The sequence below is a fragment of the Azolla caroliniana genome, unplaced genomic scaffold, assembly GCF_043228905.1.
Source record: "Azolla caroliniana isolate FFs.n. ecotype wild unplaced genomic scaffold, voAzoCaro1.0.p SCAF_7, whole genome shotgun sequence".
NCBI classification, from domain to species: domain Eukaryota; kingdom Viridiplantae; phylum Streptophyta; class Polypodiopsida; order Salviniales; family Salviniaceae; genus Azolla; species Azolla caroliniana.
In genome coordinates, this window is record NW_028230442.1 from 17,825,477 (window position 1) to 17,845,608 (window position 20,132).

At 44.0% G+C, this 20,132-nt stretch overlaps 1 protein-coding gene across 1 annotated transcript; it reads left to right on the plus strand.

Annotated features, from left to right (window-relative positions):
* Positions 1-17,754: 17,754 nt before the first annotated feature.
* LOC147862134 (small ribosomal subunit protein eS12-like) lies at positions 17,755-18,244 on the plus strand. The gene is given in 2 exon segments (XM_087322924.1): positions 17,755-18,034; positions 18,036-18,244. Coding segments are annotated over 2 exon segments (342 nt in total). The 5' UTR covers positions 17,755-17,863; the 3' UTR covers positions 18,207-18,244.
* Positions 18,245-20,132: the final 1,888 nt, after the last annotated feature.

The following is a 20,132-nucleotide window of genomic DNA, read 5'->3' on the forward strand; positions in this document are numbered from 1 at the left end:
TTTATAAGACATCCCAAACTAACTTGAATGGTTTTTATAAATCAATTGATGCAAAAGATTGACCCCTTCATTTGTAAGGATAATAGTCACATCACTTTCATTGCTTCCAATCGTTAAGCTTTTCAAACATTAAGAATGCAACCAAATGTAGAGACAAGAATAATTTATAAAGGGGCTTCAGGACCATGATTATGCTATGCCCGTAGAGAAGCTCATTGTGGTTGCTTTAGTGGACAACGTAAACACTTAACCTATCATACTTCAAATTATGCAAGACAACAATTACATGACTATGCCATGCTCATAGAGAATCTCATCATCATATTTTACGAACAATCTAAACGCTTCAGATTATGTGAGAGAACAATTTCATCATGATCCTATCCTTCAACGTATTATGATATTGAGGAGTTTATGGACCATTAAATGGACTCTATGTTTTGTTTAGGTTTTTCCTTATTACCTAAGTTTGTCAAGAGTATGTCACCAACTTGAGAAGGAAGTATTGCAACATGGCCAAAACTGGAGAAGACTAATTTTGTCTGGGTTGATTGAATACAAAATGGAGTAGGATACACCATAAGAACATTATTGTTATCTCATGGAGGTCTTTAAGTAACATAGCTGCTGTCACATTAGCATGCATAGTCTTCTAATTAGTTCCTCATTCATCAAAAAACCGAGTACATAGCAACGTTGTGAATTGGCTTAACGGCTAGAAAGACTCGTTTAGGATAGATATCATATAAAAAAATTTCTCCAACAATTCCAAGAGAAAAATACACGAGCATGTCATCTTCAGTAAATAGGATGAGATTTCTGAGCTTTCACAAATTGAACACACAAATCTTAATCAATTCATAAATAGACAAGAAATATGATACATACCTCTAGACAACAGGTGCTCACGGACAGCAGGATAGTAGGTGGTGCGCCTCAGTGAAGAACCCTAAACCCTAAACCTCTGGCTTCTTGTTTGTAAACATGCAAAAATGACAAGTATGGGTTTTTATACTCAATCACAAACTAATGAGTCGGGCTCCCTTTCACAGAGTCAGGCTCCTTCTTTAATCAGACGGGCTCCCCAAAAATTGGACTTTTGATGGTGCAATTTTTCTTCATCCACATTGGACGGTGCAGATCGCACGCGCCCTCATCTAGCGACCTGCACCGTCCCGCTCCATGATTCCCGCACTTGCCCTCATAAATATTTGGTGGTAGTTAGACACCACGATGGATGTGTATGTTTATGTACATATGTATGTGTGTGTGTGTGTTTATGTATGTATGTACGTACGTAATGTCTGTCTCGTCGGTATCTGTGTGTGTTTACGTATGTATGTTTGTATGTATGTATGTATGAACAAGAAATTTAGTGTTAGAAAATAGAACATATTATCATCTAGCAAAATCGTAACCATTTCGTAATAAACGAGAGTTGGCCATGACTTGGATTGGTTAAGAAGGGAGTTAGAGCTTATCTACGAAAGGTGAAGGGAACACGATGGTGTACCAATTTCGTTTCTCATAACAAGTCTAAATTCTTTCCTCTACAAAGTATTCATCTTGCCTATTGGCAATCGAGTATGTCCCATATACCCATGTAGTGGTGGCCCCACTTAATTGTATCACTAATGAAGTGTTTTTCACTCACATTCATCGCATTTATTGATGTAATTCCTCGAGGCACAGAATGTGATTTATAGGATGAGATTTACCCCAATGGTGAGGATTGAACTTCGTTTCTCTCAAAATTATGACTTTAATGCTATGGTGTATGGTTAACTTCCATTTCTCCAACTCGTTGCCCCCCCCTTCCCCTAGATCTACTCTTGAGAGATTGTTGTGTGACAAGCGCATAAGATCCAGTCGATTGTGCATGAATTTTATCATCAACTTGATGGATCAATTTCATTGTATAGGCCTTTCCAATCGTAACTGGTTGCTCAAAAGGATCGTCGTTCGTCCGTCAAACAATCGACTCTTTCCGGGATGTTTACTAGGTTCAAACAACCAAGGATTATGTGTCTCTGTACTCGCCCTGCAAAGTTCCGAAAAGATAGCTTTTCTAGAAGCCTCCTGCTCATATCTCTCATCAAAAGGGACTATTAGATAATGAGTTTTGAGGAACTCTTGAAGAGAACCCTCAGTATATACATAGTACTTTTAGTCCCGAGTTACAAAATTCTCGTCGATTGTGAGAAACTAAGATCAATACAAGTCACTTCGATTGACTTAACCAATTAGAAATCAAGTGATTGATTCCAGGCAATCTTGCGACCCAGGCTTTTGCGGCTTTTCAGATATCATCTTGGACCTCCCACTCGACTACCTTTGTCTGGTTGTGGGTGGTAACTTGTTGGACCTCTGCGGTGATCGTATTGACCGTTGGTCCCTTCTGTCATGTGTATATAAAACCCAATAAGCTTTTTTATAGTGATTTGAACCCATGACCTCCTCATCGAAGGAGGCACATAACCCCAACCATTAGGATACATCATATTGTATATATTAAATTATAAATTCTATTATATCAATAGGAAATATATATTAATAATATTATTATTGAAATATCACCACCTTGCATAGGCTAATGCATGATGCCAAGTGGCGATCATGTGTGCCTATGAGGTGGCAAGCATGCATGTATCCAAACCATGCTATATAAACATGTATTTGAGTATTGATGAACCATTCTGGTTCAACGCTAGTCTTCAACATATTCTCCTCCTCTCTCTCTCTCTCTCTCTCTTTTGAAGCAATTTTGCTATAGAGTCACAAGTAAAAATTGTAGAAGAATTGTGTGATGAGTATGTGTAGTAGACCCATGGGGAATGTGTGTAGACTACGGCACAGTCCGTGAGGGCCTGCCATATCGGGTCCTCGTTCGTCACAGCTTTATCCATTAGTGATGACGATGCTTCGACTATTCCTTCCTGGTGCATTCGTTCGATATTTGTTTCATTGGCTTTTTCGACCCAAGCTTTTGCGGCTTTTCGGATATCATCTCGAACCTCCCACTTGACTACCTTTGTCTAGTTGTGGGTGGTAACTTGTTGGACCTCCGCCGTGATCGTATTGACCGTTGGTTCCTTTTGTCATGTGTATATAAAACCCAATAAGCTTTCCTATGGTGATTCGAACCCATGACATCCTCAAAGGAGGCACATAACCCCAACCATTAGGATCCATCATATTTTATATATTAAATTATAAATTCTATTATATCAATAGGAGATATATATTAATAATAATATTATTGAAATGTCACCACCTTGCATAGGCTAATGCATGATGCCAAATGGCATGCTTGCATGAATGCCAAGTGGTGATCATGCGTGCCTATGAGGTGGCAAGCATGCATGTATCCAAACCATGCTATATAAACATGTATTTGAGTATTGATGAACCATTCTGGTTCAACGCCAGTCTTCAGCATATTCTCTTCCACTCTCTCTCTCTCTCTCTCTCTCTCTCTCTCTCTCTCTCTACTACTTCACACTCGATCTCACAAGTTAGGTATTGAAGTTGCATCATGGTATCAAAATGTAAAGAATTTGAAGACATGTAAAGTATGCAATGAAGGCATGGTAGAGGATGAATGTCACTTTCTCTTCACATGCTCGACATATAGTGCAATTCGTTCAAGATATGTTGACATACTAAGAGGGAGTGATAACTTAAGATCCATACTTAAGACACCACCTAGAAGGTTGAGCTCATATGTGTATGCTTTATTAACACATAGACACTTTGTGCTTCAACATATGAATACCCCTTCTTAGGAAGGAGACATATATCAAGAACACATGTATACTTTGGTCCCATAGGTCAAAATTGGCCTCTTTATGGATGATAAAAATTCTAATTCTAATTCTAATTCTCTCTCTCTCTCTCTCTCTCTCTCTCTCTCTCTCTCTCTCTCTCTTTCCTTCCTTCCTTCTCCTTGAGAATCTTGCCAAACGTTATCCTCACCATGGAGTCAGTATGCAAGCAAGAGTATGTTCGAGTTGTCTCTGAACTAGAGCATCTCTCGTCTTTGGAGCAAATAAGTTTGTGGCATTAGAACAAGAGAATCAATGATTGCTTGGAAATTTGCAGTTACAAGTAAGCATAGAAAAGGTACAACAGTATGATGAGTTATCAACACGTGTATTGCAACTCGAAACAACATTGTGGTCTCTTCATCAACAAGCTTCAATGCAACAAACCTCTCCCAAAGAACTGAAGATTTGTTTGCATGGGGATATATAGTCTACTTTTTGTTCTTCTTTCTTAATAAAATCGTTGTCGGGGTTGCTACGCCCCTGCGTGCAGAAAGGAGGAGGGACCACGGGGGTCTTGGACCGAAGAGCAAGAGAGAGAGAGGAGAAGGAGAGGGAGACCCGATTACACAGAACCGAAGTTTGCACAGGGACACGGCCCAACAAACAGAGATCACAAATAAACGCCGACGCAGATGGACGCAACCACGAAAGATATGTACTTATGAATGCAAGAAAATAACAGGCTAAAGTGTTACAACCCACGGCGGGGCACGAAATAGATACTAACGAAAACGAACAGGGCGGCGAACAGATGCCGACCCCTGTATGTCGCGACGCACGGAAAGGGGAAAACAGGTCGGAGGTGCTGCAGGACGCACTCGGGGCGTTCCACGGAACAGCGCAAGCCTCCTCGAAACCTGCACAGGTACGCGATGGAGCAGAAGACAGAGAAAGCAGGAGTGAGAGAGGAGCTTCGAAATCGGTTCGGCAGCACTTCGTCCTCTCCGCGCGAGATCCCCCATCTCTATTCTTCCTCTTCCTTTTATATCCCGTCAAGAGGCCGTTTGGCATTAACTGCATACCAACCGAATCTACCCACCTAGGATCCTCGTATGTACCTACTTCGTCCTTAGGTACTTCTTGGCGCGCGTGTGCGTGTAGAGCCGTTTCCCCCCCACGCCTTGTTCCTCCGATTCCCCTTGTGGGCGGTTTTCTTCACGACATCCGCCCCCACCTAACCGCGCATCCACCGGCATGCGCCAAATTAAGTTGGCACGGAGAAAACCGGCCCGCCTTTACTCTTCGCCTGCCGGCCCTTCCTCGGCCTCGGATCGGTCGTCGCTGCTGTCCAGGAGAATCGGGTCGGGTTCGTCGTCGTGCCGCTTCTTGAAAGCTTTGATCCTCTTCCCGGCCACGGGTATCGCTATTCTCGTACCGTCGAGTTCCGCCAGATGATACGTCCCGTTGTCGTTGGCGCTCTGTACCGTGTACGGCCCGAACCATCTCCGTGCGAACTTCCGCGTCGCTCGGTGCTGGTTGTCGAGGCTGCTGTCGTAGACGAGCACCCAGTCACCTTGTTCGATCTTCTTCGGTCGGAGTCGGTGCGTTCGGTCGAACCTGGCCTTGTTCTTTATCCTCGCCACTCGGAGCCTTTCTGCAGCCGTCTCCACGTCCTCCGGTCTCCGTTCGAGTTGTCGTATACGCGCTGCCAACAAGTCCTCCCGGCTCATCTCGTCCCTCCAGTCGACCGTTGCCCATGAGGAGATTGTTCGTTCCATCGGCATGATCGGCTTCTGGCCGAACATGAGCTCTGTCGGCATGTACCCGGTTACCGAACTGTGCGTAGTCCGGTCGGCCCACAAAGCATAAGGTAGAAGTCGCGGCCAGTTACCGATTTGGCCCCCGCATGCCCGAACCAGCGCTTTAACGATCGGTCCGTGTCCGCGCTCCACCTTTCCATTCGCCTCCGGGTTGTACGCAGTGGTGAGCGAGAGTTTGACTCCCAGCCGATCAAACAGCTCCGCGGCTTCCTCGGTGTCCAACTCCCCTCGGTCAGCCACGATCTTCCCGACGCACCCGTACCGGCATATCACGTCTTCGATCAGGAACCGACACACGGCCGCGGTCGTCTTATTCTGAAGGGCTCGGCCTTCCACCTGGTTCATCAGGTCTTCCCGCGCTAGGACCAGATACCGCATCTGTCCTACCCCCATCGGCATCGTCACTAGATCTACCATCCATTTGAAGTGGATAGTCGGAGGGTACGTAGGGCGAAGCCCGTCCCGGTGTCGGACTATCGAGTGCATCTGACAACTCTCGCAAGTTGACATGAACCGATGCACGTCCCGGTACAATCCCGGCCACCAGTACTTCCCCTTCAGCTTCTCAAATGTCGCCCACGTTCCACGGTGTCCAGCCCAAGGGCTGTCGTGGTAGGCCGCCAGTAGCTCCTCCTGTTCTTCCTTCATCGCCACCACCCGGAGCGGGACGCCGTTCCTCTTCTTCGGGTGCTTCCACAAATGCCCATCTCGGAGAAAGAATCGATATGCTTTCTTCCGGATCCGGTTGGCCTCGTCCTTCGTCCACGACGCATCGGGCGTCATTGTCTTCAAAAACCCGCCGATCTGCAGCCACTCCCCGTCGTACTTGCTCGCGTCGAACTCGTTAAGCGCCGGAGTGCTCATCCCGTCGGTCGTCATGTATGCCGCCTCGAAGAAATCCACGCCGACTTCTTCGTCTTCCGAAACCATGCCGCCCTCGTCGTCGAACCTCGCTCTTGAAAGCATGTCGGCCATGGCGTTGTCTTTCCCGGAAATGTGTCGTATTTCCGGGTCCAGGGACTTGATGTACGCTATCCACCTGAGCATCGCCAGGTCCGGAGTCGCGCATCCGGAAACCATACCGAGAATCGGCAGGCAATCCGTCTCGATGATCACTTCTGTCCCTATCAGGTAGTCTTTGTCGGCCTTAACCGCCGAAACAATACCCCAGAGTTCGCGTTTAACCTGGGCGTATCCTCGCTGCCGTTCACTGAGGACTTTCGCGCCGAATCGGATCGGAAACCGATTGCCGTCCTCGTCTTCCTGGTTCACGACCCATCCGATCCCGGTCGGACTGGTATCCACCGTTATGAATACCGGGGTACCCTTCCCGTATACCGCCTTCCGAAGTGCCGGTGCCGCTGCAAGAGCCTCTTTCAGCTTCCGGACCGATTCCGCGTGCTCGTCTAGCCATTCGAACCTTCGCCCCTTTTTCAGCAACCCGTACAGAGGCTCCGCGACGTGTGCGTAATGCGGGATCCATATGTGGTAGAACGCGCATGCCCCCAGGAATCTCCGTACTTCCGTGACCGAGCTGCAGTCGGGCTTCATCGCGGAGATGGCTTCTATCTTTGCCGGAGACGGTTTCCGGCCATATGGTCCGCACAGGTGTCCGACCACCATGATTTCTGACTGCCCGAAGGCCGACTTCTCCCCGGAGAAGGTGAGTCTCGCATCCTCTAGCCTTTGCAGCACCTTCTCGCAGTCGTCGATGTGCGTCGCCACGAATCGCCGGCATCCGTCCGGCCCGATCGTCTCGTCCCTTTCTTCCACCGGGCATCCCTTGATCGGGATGTCGTCCAGAAACGGCATGGTGATGTCCGGGATACAGTCCCTTAGAACCTTGTTCATCGCATTCACCATGTGGGCCACCGAGTTGGTCCCTCCTTGCGGCAGTGTACACATCCGAACTAGGCCGAGGGGAGTTCGCATCGTCGTAATGTCTTTGCTCTCCACGGCTAGCTGGAACTGGTCGTACCCTGAGTATAGATCCCCGACCGAGTAAATTGACCTCCCGGCGAAGGCCTCCGCGAACTCGTCTATGGTCGGTCCGATCCCTGCGTTCCGAATGGTCACTCGATTGACCGGCTGCAGGTCCTGGATGAAGCGCAACGAACCGTTTTTCTTCGGTACGGTAAACCATCGATTCGAATATGGGGCGCTCGACGGCTCGAGAATTCCCATATCAACTTTCTGCCTCAGCAGCTCCATCAACTTCGGGATGTGAGCTCTCGGAACCGGGATTGGCTTGAGATTCCATGGTACATGCGGTACCGTGAATATCACCATCGGCTCCACGATCGTCGGGTCAACGCACCCGATTTCCTCCGGCGAGAATGCGAAGGCTTTCCCGTGCCTTCCGAGCATTCTCCGAAACCGGTCTTCCTCCGCCGGCAGTAGGAACCCGCCCCCACCGATTTTGAGCTCTCGGAGCGTCTCGTCGGCGAAGGTGTGTCCTATGCAGGCCGGATCTCGTAGACTAGGGTCCGATGCAACCCCTTTGATTCTCGACGCGCTGTCCTCCGGTAAGGGTGCCGCGACCGGCCTTACCTTCCGGTCCACAGTCTTGTACTTGGTGCTTACGTGGGCCATCCGAACTGACTCGAGCCCTCGACCGAAGTCCGCGATGACTCCGTACATCTTCTCGGAACACACCGGTATCGTCCGGTCTTCGTTAAGGCCTTCTTCAACTACCTTTCCCAGCATTCCCAAGGTGTCGTCGAATGAGACCACCTCCACGGCTCCGTTGATTTCCTCGTCAGGGCCGAGAACTCCGCACGCTCGAAGTCTCCCCTCCGCCTTTGTCTTCTCTCGGCCGCCGATGCCGACTATCGTACACGCTCCGCTGTCGGAGAACAAAAATTCCCTACCTATGGTACAAGGTTTCTTCGGTTTTATCGTACAGGTGTGGGGTTTTCCCGGGGTGTCCGGACTGTCGCGGCCCCACGCCTTGGCAGCCCTCTCTAAAAATCCTCTCGGTTGTCGGAACCGAGGGAGTCGCGGTTACGCTCGTGGTTCGGCCTAACCGTCAAAAACTGGACCGAATGGCGCCCGTCCTGGCTCTTGACCCGCGCATAGGCCGAACCGTTGTCCAGCACCTTGGTCTCCATTCGCGCCGCCGTGATGTACGGCTCTCCCAGTATGACCGGATGCGAAGACGTCTCCTGCACGAAGAAGTGCTGGTCAATCTCGACGTCGCCGATCTTGACTCGCACATTCGGACAGGCCCCGTGCAGTTCCTCGGTGGCGCGCGTTGCTGCCCTTATTTTCCACCCGTGCTTGGTGTTGATCGGCCATTTGCCCTTCTTATAGAAGTCCATGGACATCAAATTGATCTCCGATCCGTGGTCCACCAAAGCTATCACCGGTTCCTGGACATCGCCGATCTTCACCGGGGTTTCCGTGGTCGCTCGGGCCCAGTGTGGTCTCGAATAGTGGCTTTCCGCCCACTCGTCTCCCAGCGCCATGTCGTCTAGGTGCGTCGCCCGCACTTCCACCGGTCTTTCCGGTTCTGTCTCCGTCGACAGCCTCTTCCGTTTCACCAAGTCCACGATGGAGTCGTGGAACTCCTTCTTGGCGATTCCCAGCACCTCTCGTAACGACAGCTCCACCTTGCTGTCGAGGATCCGTTCCTCCAGGACCTTTCGTAAGTCCGTGGTCCTTTCTATCTCCGTCCCCAGACGGTACCCGCCCTTCTGGGGTTTATCTTGCGTACCGGCCCCGCCGGCTTCGTCCCGTCGTGGCCCGGACCGGGTCTCATATCGTTGTGAGGGCCCGGTCGTCCCGGGTCTCCCCACCCGCTTCTCTTCTACCAGAGCCTCGTAGTTCTGGCAAGCAGCTTCCACGAAGCCCGTCCTTCCCTCGACCGGGTCGCTCCACCCGGTCATCTCCCGTACCCGTTTCTCCGCACGGTCCGATTCCTCCCTCTTCATCCTCGTATCGGCAAGGCCTTCCAGCACCGTTGGCCAGAATCCGGCTTTGCTTTCCCTCCGGGCCTCGCCGCCCCCGACTCGAATGCCGGCCGACGCCGAGTAGTGGACGGTTTCCGCGTGTCGGGCCGCCGCCTCTTCCATCACCCTTTTCATACCGCCTTTTCCGTCGTTTCGGCTCAGGGCCCTTCGGGTGTCGCTGGCATGCACCCGTCCTTCCCACAGGTACACCACCCTGTTCCTCAGCGCCTCCGCGAAGTCGCCGCAGTCCTTCCGAATGTGGCCGACTTCATCGCACCACATGCACCTGTTTCCTGCCGCCGGCCGTCGGTCACGAGCCGGTTCGCCTCCTTCCCTTCGGGCCTGCGCGATTTGGAGGTCCTTTATCGCCTTCGTCAATTCCTCCAGCGCCGCTCCTCCGGTTGAGCCTCTGACTACGCCGGTCGAAACCGAGCCGGTTTCCAACCATTCCCGGGTCTCTTCCCTGCGCACCTGTGGCGCTGGTTCGAGCTTCCATGCTGCGACCGAGCCCGACCCGGTCGCCCCGTTATCCGCCCATTCTCGCCGTTTGTCGAAACGGCCACAGACCTTCTTGACAGCCGCCCAGTCGGTAGTGAGCCCGTCTTCGGTTTCCAGCAAGAGGCCCACGTGCTCCCGATCCCGCTCGTCGACCGACCTGACAAACAGCAAGACCCGGCTCGTGTCCAGGATGGTTCGGTCGAGCGCCGAAAGGCGCGCAAAGTTTCCCTCGAACTCCCGGAGGAGCGCCGACGCGTTTCTTCCCTTCCCCGGGGACTCCACCCATTCCATGAACCTTCGCTTCGAAAGCCGGAGCGCGTCGTCCAGCCCGTATTTCTCCAGGAGCCGACCTTCGAACTCCTCCCAGGTACGGCTCTCCGTCCGCACCTCGAGCACCTCCGCATGGATGCTCGGCATCGCTACTCGGGGAAATCCGGCAAGACGCCTTTCTTCCGGAATGTCCCGCATCAGCATCTCTGCACCGTAGGACGCCAAATACTTCGTGGCATCCTTCCCATCGAACCGGCCAATCGTGCCGACGACCGCCTCAATAGCTCTGTCGAGGGCACCGGTGCTCTCGCGCGCGTTTACAATCCGATCCACGGCCGAAGCCATGGCCTCTGCGAGATCCGACCCCCTCATTTCCTGCTCTTCTGCCGCCTCCTTCACGTCGGGTTCACCAAAGATGTCGGGGTTGCTACGCCCCTGCGTGCAGAAAGGAGGAGGGACCACGGGGGTCTTGGACCGAAGAGCAAGAGAGAGAGAGGAGAAGGAGAGGGAGACCCGATTACACAGAACCGAAGTTTGCACAGGGACACGGCCCAACAAACAGAGATCACAAATAAACGCCGACGCAGATGGACGCAACCACGAAAGATATGTACTTATGAATGCAAGAAAATAACAGGCTAAAGTGTTACAACCCACGGCGGGGCACGAAATAGATACTAACGAAAACGAACAGGGCGGCGAACAGATGCCGACCCCTGTATGTCGCGACGCACGGAAAGGGGAAAACAGGTCGGAGGTGCTGCAGGACGCACTCGGGGCGTTCCACGGAACAGCGCAAGCCTCCTCGAAACCTGCACAGGTACGCGATGGAGCAGAAGACAGAGAAAGCAGGAGTGAGAGAGGAGCTTCGAAATCGGTTCGGCAGCACTTCGTCCTCTCCGCGCGAGATCCCCCATCTCTATTCTTCCTCTTCCTTTTATATCCCGTCAAGAGGCCGTTTGGCATTAACTGCATACCAACCGAATCTACCCACCTAGGATCCTCGTATGTACCTACTTCGTCCTTAGGTACTTCTTGGCGCGCGTGTGCGTGTAGAGCCGTTTCCCCCCCACGCCTTGTTCCTCCGATTCCCCTTGTGGGCGGTTTTCTTCACGACATCGTGTCTTCTTCTTTTTTTCCAGGAAAATATCCTTTCATTAGTTATGAACAATTATTACAATAAAGTTGAGCTACCATCAAGCTACCACTGATATGTTGCATTCTTCCTTAGGTCCCATCCCTCAAGGATAAATAGTATGAACACTCCACCAGTCCTTAACCAAGTTATGTGATTGGTGTTGGGAACAACCATACTGGTGGTGCTAAGCACCATTTGGGTCTTGAATTTTGTAATGTGAGAAAAGGGGCATTCTTCCAATAGGCAATAAATTCAAGGCATTGCAACACTACAACATCTATCTCACCTTTAATATCCTCATGCCGCCCTTTCAAGGTATGCACAATCTCTATCTAGACATTCCGTACATTTTCCACTGGTTGAACAGTAGTATTACCAAACACCTTAGAACACCTAACAATCCAAATAAACCACATTGTGGTGGTGCATAGTAGCTCCCATACTTCTTGCATTGCCTTTAACATGTAAGGAGATTCAATATGACTTCGTTGCACCACCAATATCATTCCTCTTTGAATTCTAATAATCGTGTCATTTGGACATGCCTCATATAGCCACATCATTTGTGTCACTGTAGCCCAGACTACCATACCCCACAAAAACTGCAATCCCTAGACATAAAGGCTAGAACTCGAAACACTCGTCTCCAAACTTGTTGTGCAACATGACATTCCCACAAGCAATGTTTCAATGTCTGCATCTGTTGAGCGGCAAGCTCAATTGGAGCCGGATCGGCTGGATCAAGGTTGTTAGGTACATTAGGTACGGTACGGATACCATACGTATTTAACGTATTAATACCCGTATAGTACCTCCCAATTTAAAAATACGTTAAATACGTTTTCTTAATATGTTAAATACTTATAAAATACGTAAAATACGTATTTTACGTATAGTACGTTAAATACTTCTAGAATTTGAAAATTATTTACCTTTCTAAAAGAAATCTATAATATTGTAAAAAACATCTATGTTTACACAATTTTGTGATATACAATATAGTTCTACATCCTAAAATGCATATAAGACATTTGAACATTTTACATCCTAAAATACTTGTAGTAATATGGATGTCGACATTCCCTTATTCTATAAATCAGTGTAAGTGTGTATCAAATTGTAATTATTTACAATTATGCCTTCATAGATTGAGGAATCGTTTACGATTATCACGCTCATGATAGGTTTCTCTTTTCTTCGTCTTCTTCATCTTCTATCTTTTGCGATTATCACACTCAAGACAGGTTTATGTCTTCTTTTCTCCCTTCTTCTTCTTCTTCTTCTTCACCTTCTTCATCGTCATCTCTTCTACTCTTCTTTCTTCCTTCCTTTGGCTTCTTTTTCACTAAAATCTTTTTTTTCTTTTGCTTTTTGTTAGGGTTTTACTTACATTTTCTTTATAAGTACGTATTATACCTGTTTTTTTATAAAAACATTAAATACCATATTGGACAAACGTATATGATATTTGACTGAACAACATTGAGGTATAGTACGTACTATACAAATGATGAGGTACTATACGTATTTAAACGTTAAATACGGGTATGTAAACAACCATGGGCTGGATAAGCCTGAGCCGGTGAGCACCCGGTGAGCAAAAGAGCCGGTGAGTTGGGGAGCCGGTTAGCCGGATCCATCAATAACCGGAAGCCTAGTAGCAGCTAGACTACTAGGGAGTTATTACTCTCGTAGTTAGTGTCAGACGCTCGAGTGAGCATTGAAGTACACCATACTTTTGTCAGTCTGTATGGACTTGTATAAAAGTGTTCGCTAAACACATACGATGTACAGAGCATTGAGATAATTTTTGGAATAGAGATTCTTGCTCTCTCTGTCTCTCCCGTGTACTGTTAAGCTCTCCATTAAACCTGTTCTCTGTTTTTTGTTTCTTATTGCTTCCACACGCTATTTGTTTTTACATGGTATCAGAGCTTGTTGAGCGGCAAGCTCAATTGGAGTCGGATCGGCTGGATAAGCCTGAGCCGGTGAGCCGGTGAGCCGGTGAGTTGGGGAGCCGGTTAGCTGGATCCATCAGTAACCGGAAGCCTAGTAGCAGTTAGACTACTAGGGAGTTATTACTCTCGTAGTTAGTGTCAGACGCTCGAGTGAGCATTGAAGTACACCGTACTTCTGTCAGTCCGTATGGACTTGTATAAAAGTGTTCACTGAACACATACGATGTACAAAGCGTTGAGATAATTTTTGGACTAGAGATTCTTGCTCTCTCTGTCTCTCCCGCGTACTATTAAGCTCTCCATTAAACTTGTTCTCTGTTTTTTGTTTCTTATTGCTTCCGCACGCTATTTGTTTTTATACCATCTAACAATGACAATAGATGCATGCGTTCGGTCGAGCTGATTGTTGTAGCCACTGGCCAACTGGTAATGCTCTATGTATTACTAGCCATTGGAAGACATTTATTTTCATATCTTGCTTCCTTTTCCATAATTTTCTCCAAAACTTTGCTAGGAATTCAGATGTGATCCCTTGATGGGTTCAAAATTAACTAGCTCGTGGTGTAGTCCTACGTTGAGCTGCCAAAATGTGTCGTCCAATCATAACTGAGTACTGAAAAAAACCACACCTTTTTTCCGCACGATCAAATGGATCTTTCCACCAAAATTCTCTCGGATCCATTTGCAACCTTATCAAAGGTTTCTTTTAAAAAGTTCTCAGTTTCCAATGCTCCTTGATTGCATCAACTTGTGGGTTGATGATCCACTTAGATCCGTCATAAGCAAGGATCATTATTTTAGAGAATGTAGCATATTGCAAGATCTCTGGTTGTATCGTTGCTCTACATATACTACCATCTTCCTCCACATCATAGTCTTGACATCGTCCGCAAGACAAATGTCCCCTTACCCCCACTAGCACTTGAAGCCTCACAAATGCCCCTTCCCACTTGGGAGGATTAAAGGACCATATCGTAGAGGCTGAGTGCCCCAAAACCGACTGCACCTGGTCCCCCATAATCCGCCCCCCTCTCAAGGACATCCCTGGAGGACAGACCGAGTAATGTTAAACCGAGGTCCTACTCCACCTGCCAACAACACCTGACTATAAGCGTTTCTATAAAGACAAGAAACACCCTTAATACATGCCGTGTTGAAGCCCAAGTGATGCATAGTACCTTCCAAAAAATCACAGTCAACCCTATCATACGCTTTCTCAAAATCTAAAAGCAACACAACTAGGTTTTGTTTGTTTTTAACCGCTATCGCAGTGGCCTCCCAAAATGTAAAAACATTATCCATAATACTCCTTTCCCTCATAAAACCATTTTGCGATACATGAATTATCTTTGGTAGTATGTCTTGTAATCGAGAACTAAGCAACTTAACAAATATTTTATAACTAGTCCCGGGGGTTTCACTGTCAAAACTTGTATGATAGCAAGTGAGTTCATCAAAAGGGGTTTAAATTAGTCACTGAGATACAGAATGTATATATATATAAGGGTATTAATAAATATTTTGAAAATATATTTACATAAGGGTATTATCAATTATGCTTGAAATTTTTTTTTATATAAGCCCATGAAATATTAGATATGTCAATGAGATAGTAAAGAATACATTATGCATACATATTTACCTACATTCAAAGATTACATCCATGAATATATATGTACATACATTACACCCATTTATACATGCATATTGACTAAACATAGATATATGTACAAATATATATTACCATATGTAAATATGTACATACACATATATACATACATTACATACTACATACATATTAGAATTAGCCATATATATTGACATACATATATACATAATGCATACATAAAAATGACATATTACATATATACATACACATTCTTCCAAACATATTTTATATATTATATATTACACACATATATTGTTATACACAATTTATACAAATGCATATATACATTCCAACACAAAAAAATAAATTACATATTATATACATACACATACACAGACATAAATTAATACATGAGATTACTTATTACATGTACATACAAACACGTTACACATATATGCACATAAATAAATTAGATATTGCATATCATATAATCCATATTTATTACACAATATACAAATTTACAGACATAATTTACATATATAAATTTACATATATATAATTTACATATATATAGATACATATGTATAGATATATTACATATATACATACATACACACACATTAGATATATGTATACTTACACATACATCGGATATATACATGCATATTATGTACATATTAGAAACATACATCCATATATGAGCCATGTACATACAAAACATGAAAAATATCCCAAAAATATACATACATAAATACATTATATATATACACATCCATACATTCGTACACGTACATACATATCACCATATACACACACATATAGATACACATACATTAGATATATACATATGTATTATGCACATATTAGAAAGACATCCATGCACATTGAATCATGAATATTGACATATACATATATGCATACACATACATACATATCACCATATATATACGTACATATGCCTACAATGTTATAAGTTTTACAAACATACATCCATACACATATATACATACATTACATACACATACATATGTTACATATGTATATTACATAGACATACATATCATCACAAACTACAATGTACATATATACATACATATTACGAACAAACATCCACACACACACACGTATGCATGCATGTATGCATACACATACAAACATACATACATTACATATTACACATACACACATATGTACATTCATACATGTACTTACATATATTCATACACACTACAATAGTACGTATATGCATACACATACATACATAAATATGCATACATACATATACACACACACGTGCACACAAACATACATTACATATGCATATACATATGTACATTCGTACATGGACATAAACATACATACATTAGATATACATATATACATGCATGCATGCATACATTAGATATATACATACATATTACAAACAAACATCCATACACACATGTATGCATATAGGCATACACATACAAACATACATACATTACATATTACATATATACACATATGTACATACATATATTCATTCACATGTGCACATGTATAAAATACCTAAAACATCCTATTACATTCTATCATCCATTTACCTAGAAAACATCTCCAGGAATCCATTTCAATTGGAGATGTATCTTTACAATTGTCCCTTACTTCACATCTGTATGTATTGTGTTGTATATATGTGCACGTGGATGATCGAATGTAATATTTCTATACATATGCACATGTATAGTACACACACATATAACATGTAGATACGTACACACACATAATACGTACGCACATGCCATACATACAAATTTACAATACATACACATGCACATATATAGAACATACACACACACACATAACACATAGATACATTATACATACTCACATGCCATACATACAATATATACAACACATGCAATTCAATACATACATACATATACACATGCCATACATACAATATATACAACACATGCAATTCAATACATACATACATATACACATGCCATACATACAATGCATATATACAATAATGCATTTAATACAATACAATACAATGCAATACAATATGTACATACATGCATACACACATCCATATGTAGACACAACACATACATATATATGCATGCAATACAATACATGTGCATATATATAGAACACATACGCACATGATATACATACAGTGCATACTTAAGCACATGTATAGAATATAAACACACACACACACATAACACATACATACAACCACGCAATACAAAACATACATATATATGCACATATATAGGACATACACACAAGCACATAACACATACCCTACATATTCACATGCCATACAATATGTACATACATACACACATGCCATACATACTGATACAATATATACAATACAATATGTACATGCATACATACATACAACACATACATATATATACACATGCACATATATACAACATACACACATGCCATAAATATAATACATACATATGCAATTGTATAGAGCATACACATACACACACACAAAGAACATACATACATATCCATATGCATAAACACACACACACTTGTATAGAACATACATACATAGTACATACACAAGCTATAACGCTCTTTTTAAAATGCTAATTGTTTTAAAAAATGGGGGAAGAAAGGGGGGGAGATTACATATGCGTTGTGTTTTAGCAAAAAAAAGTGGGGGGGGGGGGGGGAAAGAAGAAACTGAGAGAGAGAGAGAGAGAGAGAGAGAGAGAGAGAGAGAGATGCCATCCTTCCCATTTCTCTCCCCACGAAAAGGAAGCTATGGCTGAAGGAGGAGAAGATGTTCTTGCTGAGGTTGCTGCAGCCACATAATCAACACCTGTAGTCGGAGAGCCAATGGATATCCTAACTGGGCTACAACTTGTGCTTAAGAAGGCTCTAACACATGACAGTATTGCAAGAGGGCTACATGAGGCAACAAATGCTATTGAAAAACATGCAGCTGAGCTTTGTGTATTGGCTGAAGATTGCAACCAGCCTGATTACATGAAACTTGTACAAGCACTTTTGTTCAGAGCATAATGTTAACTTGATCTCTGTTCCTAGTGCCCGGAAGCTCGGTGAATGGGCTGGGCTTTGCAAGATTGATTCAGCGGGGAATGCCAGGAAGGTTGTTGGTTGCTCATGTGTAGTTGTGAAGGATTATGGCGAGGAGACAGAGGGTCTCAATGTGGTCTAGGAGTATTTGAAAAGTCAGTGATTTTGAGGCTGAATGGCTTTCATCGGTGGTTTAGGGTTTCCTACGTCATGCCCATGCTCTTGGTACGCATCAAAATCCGCGGGTCCCTTCGGTAGTTCCTGTTTTTCGGGTTTTTGTTTGGAGAGAACTGGACTATAGTGATGAGTTAGAGGAGGATGATGATGATGCAATGGATTCTTTTCTTCCTTTTATGAAATACTAGATTCCTTCTGCTTAGTTTGGTTCACTTTAATGCATATACTTAAAACTAAAAGGTTATATTTTTATGGATCTTTTGATTCCTTTTGAAACTTAACATTAACACTCTTGTTGTTGTTTCACAATGAGATAATCTAATGTCAACCATTCATCATCAAGAGAGAGAGAGAGAGAGAGAGAGAGAAGGCTACATGAGGTGATCGACCTCTTCAAAGTGGCCTTCGACTAGCAAACAAGGATGTGCAAGATGAGCTACAATAAGGCGGGAGTTTGTTTTCATCAGGATCTAGAACACTTTCTGAGGGTTCTTGGTTAAGTACCACATATATAATTATAAGTTTTTAACCCTGTTCGTATGTGTATTTGCATATGTATGGTTGTGTTTGTATGCATATATGAATGCATGCACACATGCATTTGCAATATTCCCTCTCTTAATTTGTGTATTTGCTATTGTCATTTCACAAGCAAGAAGAGCTCTTTTGGTCTTGCATAGCCTCATGCGGCTTCAAGAAGTGATTGACAACAGAGGGCAGATATTCCAATGACAATCGAACAAGAGTTTGTTGTGATCTTTTGTTTGCAACTATCGTTCTGATCTTCTTATTTTATTCGTACAACATATTAACCTTTGGTTTCATATTGTTACTATATAGGTGCTCAACTTACTGAATGAGGGTGCTCGACAAAGAAGAGGTAAAAAATGTGTTTTCATGTGTGTAGGTTTGCAAATGTCAGACTAGGTGTTCTTGAATTGAAAGCTTTGCGGATTCTACAGCTTACTTACTCTATTTCTGTTGTAGAGAGATTAATGGCTATGGCTATGGAAGAGAAGATGTTTTATAGGTTAAAAGTATGATGTGTGAGTGGTTGTATTGTAGCAACTTAGGGCTCATGTTTCTTAGAGAAAAACTCAGTGTGTTGTTTCTAACATTGCAGTAACTTTATGTAGTAAGTTCTTGCTCAAGTTAAATGTTGTGAATTATTCTTGGATATCATATGATATTCTTGTTATGATATATGCTCTTTTAGATATATCGTTTTGCACTTCCATGAAGCTACAATATAAGCATTGTTATATAGACATGTTATAGAAGATGGAATGGAATGAAGATCGCCTTTAATGCTTAGTGCTTAGATGGTGATCCTTCTTTGGAATGAAGATGGTGTGAAGACACATGCTCCACACTAACATACAAACAATTTTTTTAAAACAGAAATAAGAAAATATATTAAAAAAGTAGAAGCAAAAATTAATGTGTTGCAATTCAACTCATATATAAATAAACATGAAGTACAATACAATACATATGTACGTAGATTGACCCATGCGTAATATACGTGGTATTCGACATCTGTAATATTTGCGATATTCAAGAATATAAAATGGCCTCAAGAATATTATAAAACCATTCGTTTACATATACATGTACACACATACATATATGATATATATATATATCCATACATACATATATGATATATACATATCCATACATACATATATGATATATACATATACACACATACATATATGTGTATACACACAAATATCACTCATATATGTATATACACACATACATTAATAATTAATTAACTCACTAATATAATAATTAATTAATTCACTTAAACATTAATTGATTCACTATACATTAATTAATTTACTAATACATATCTTAATTCATCAAAAAATTAATTAATTAATTG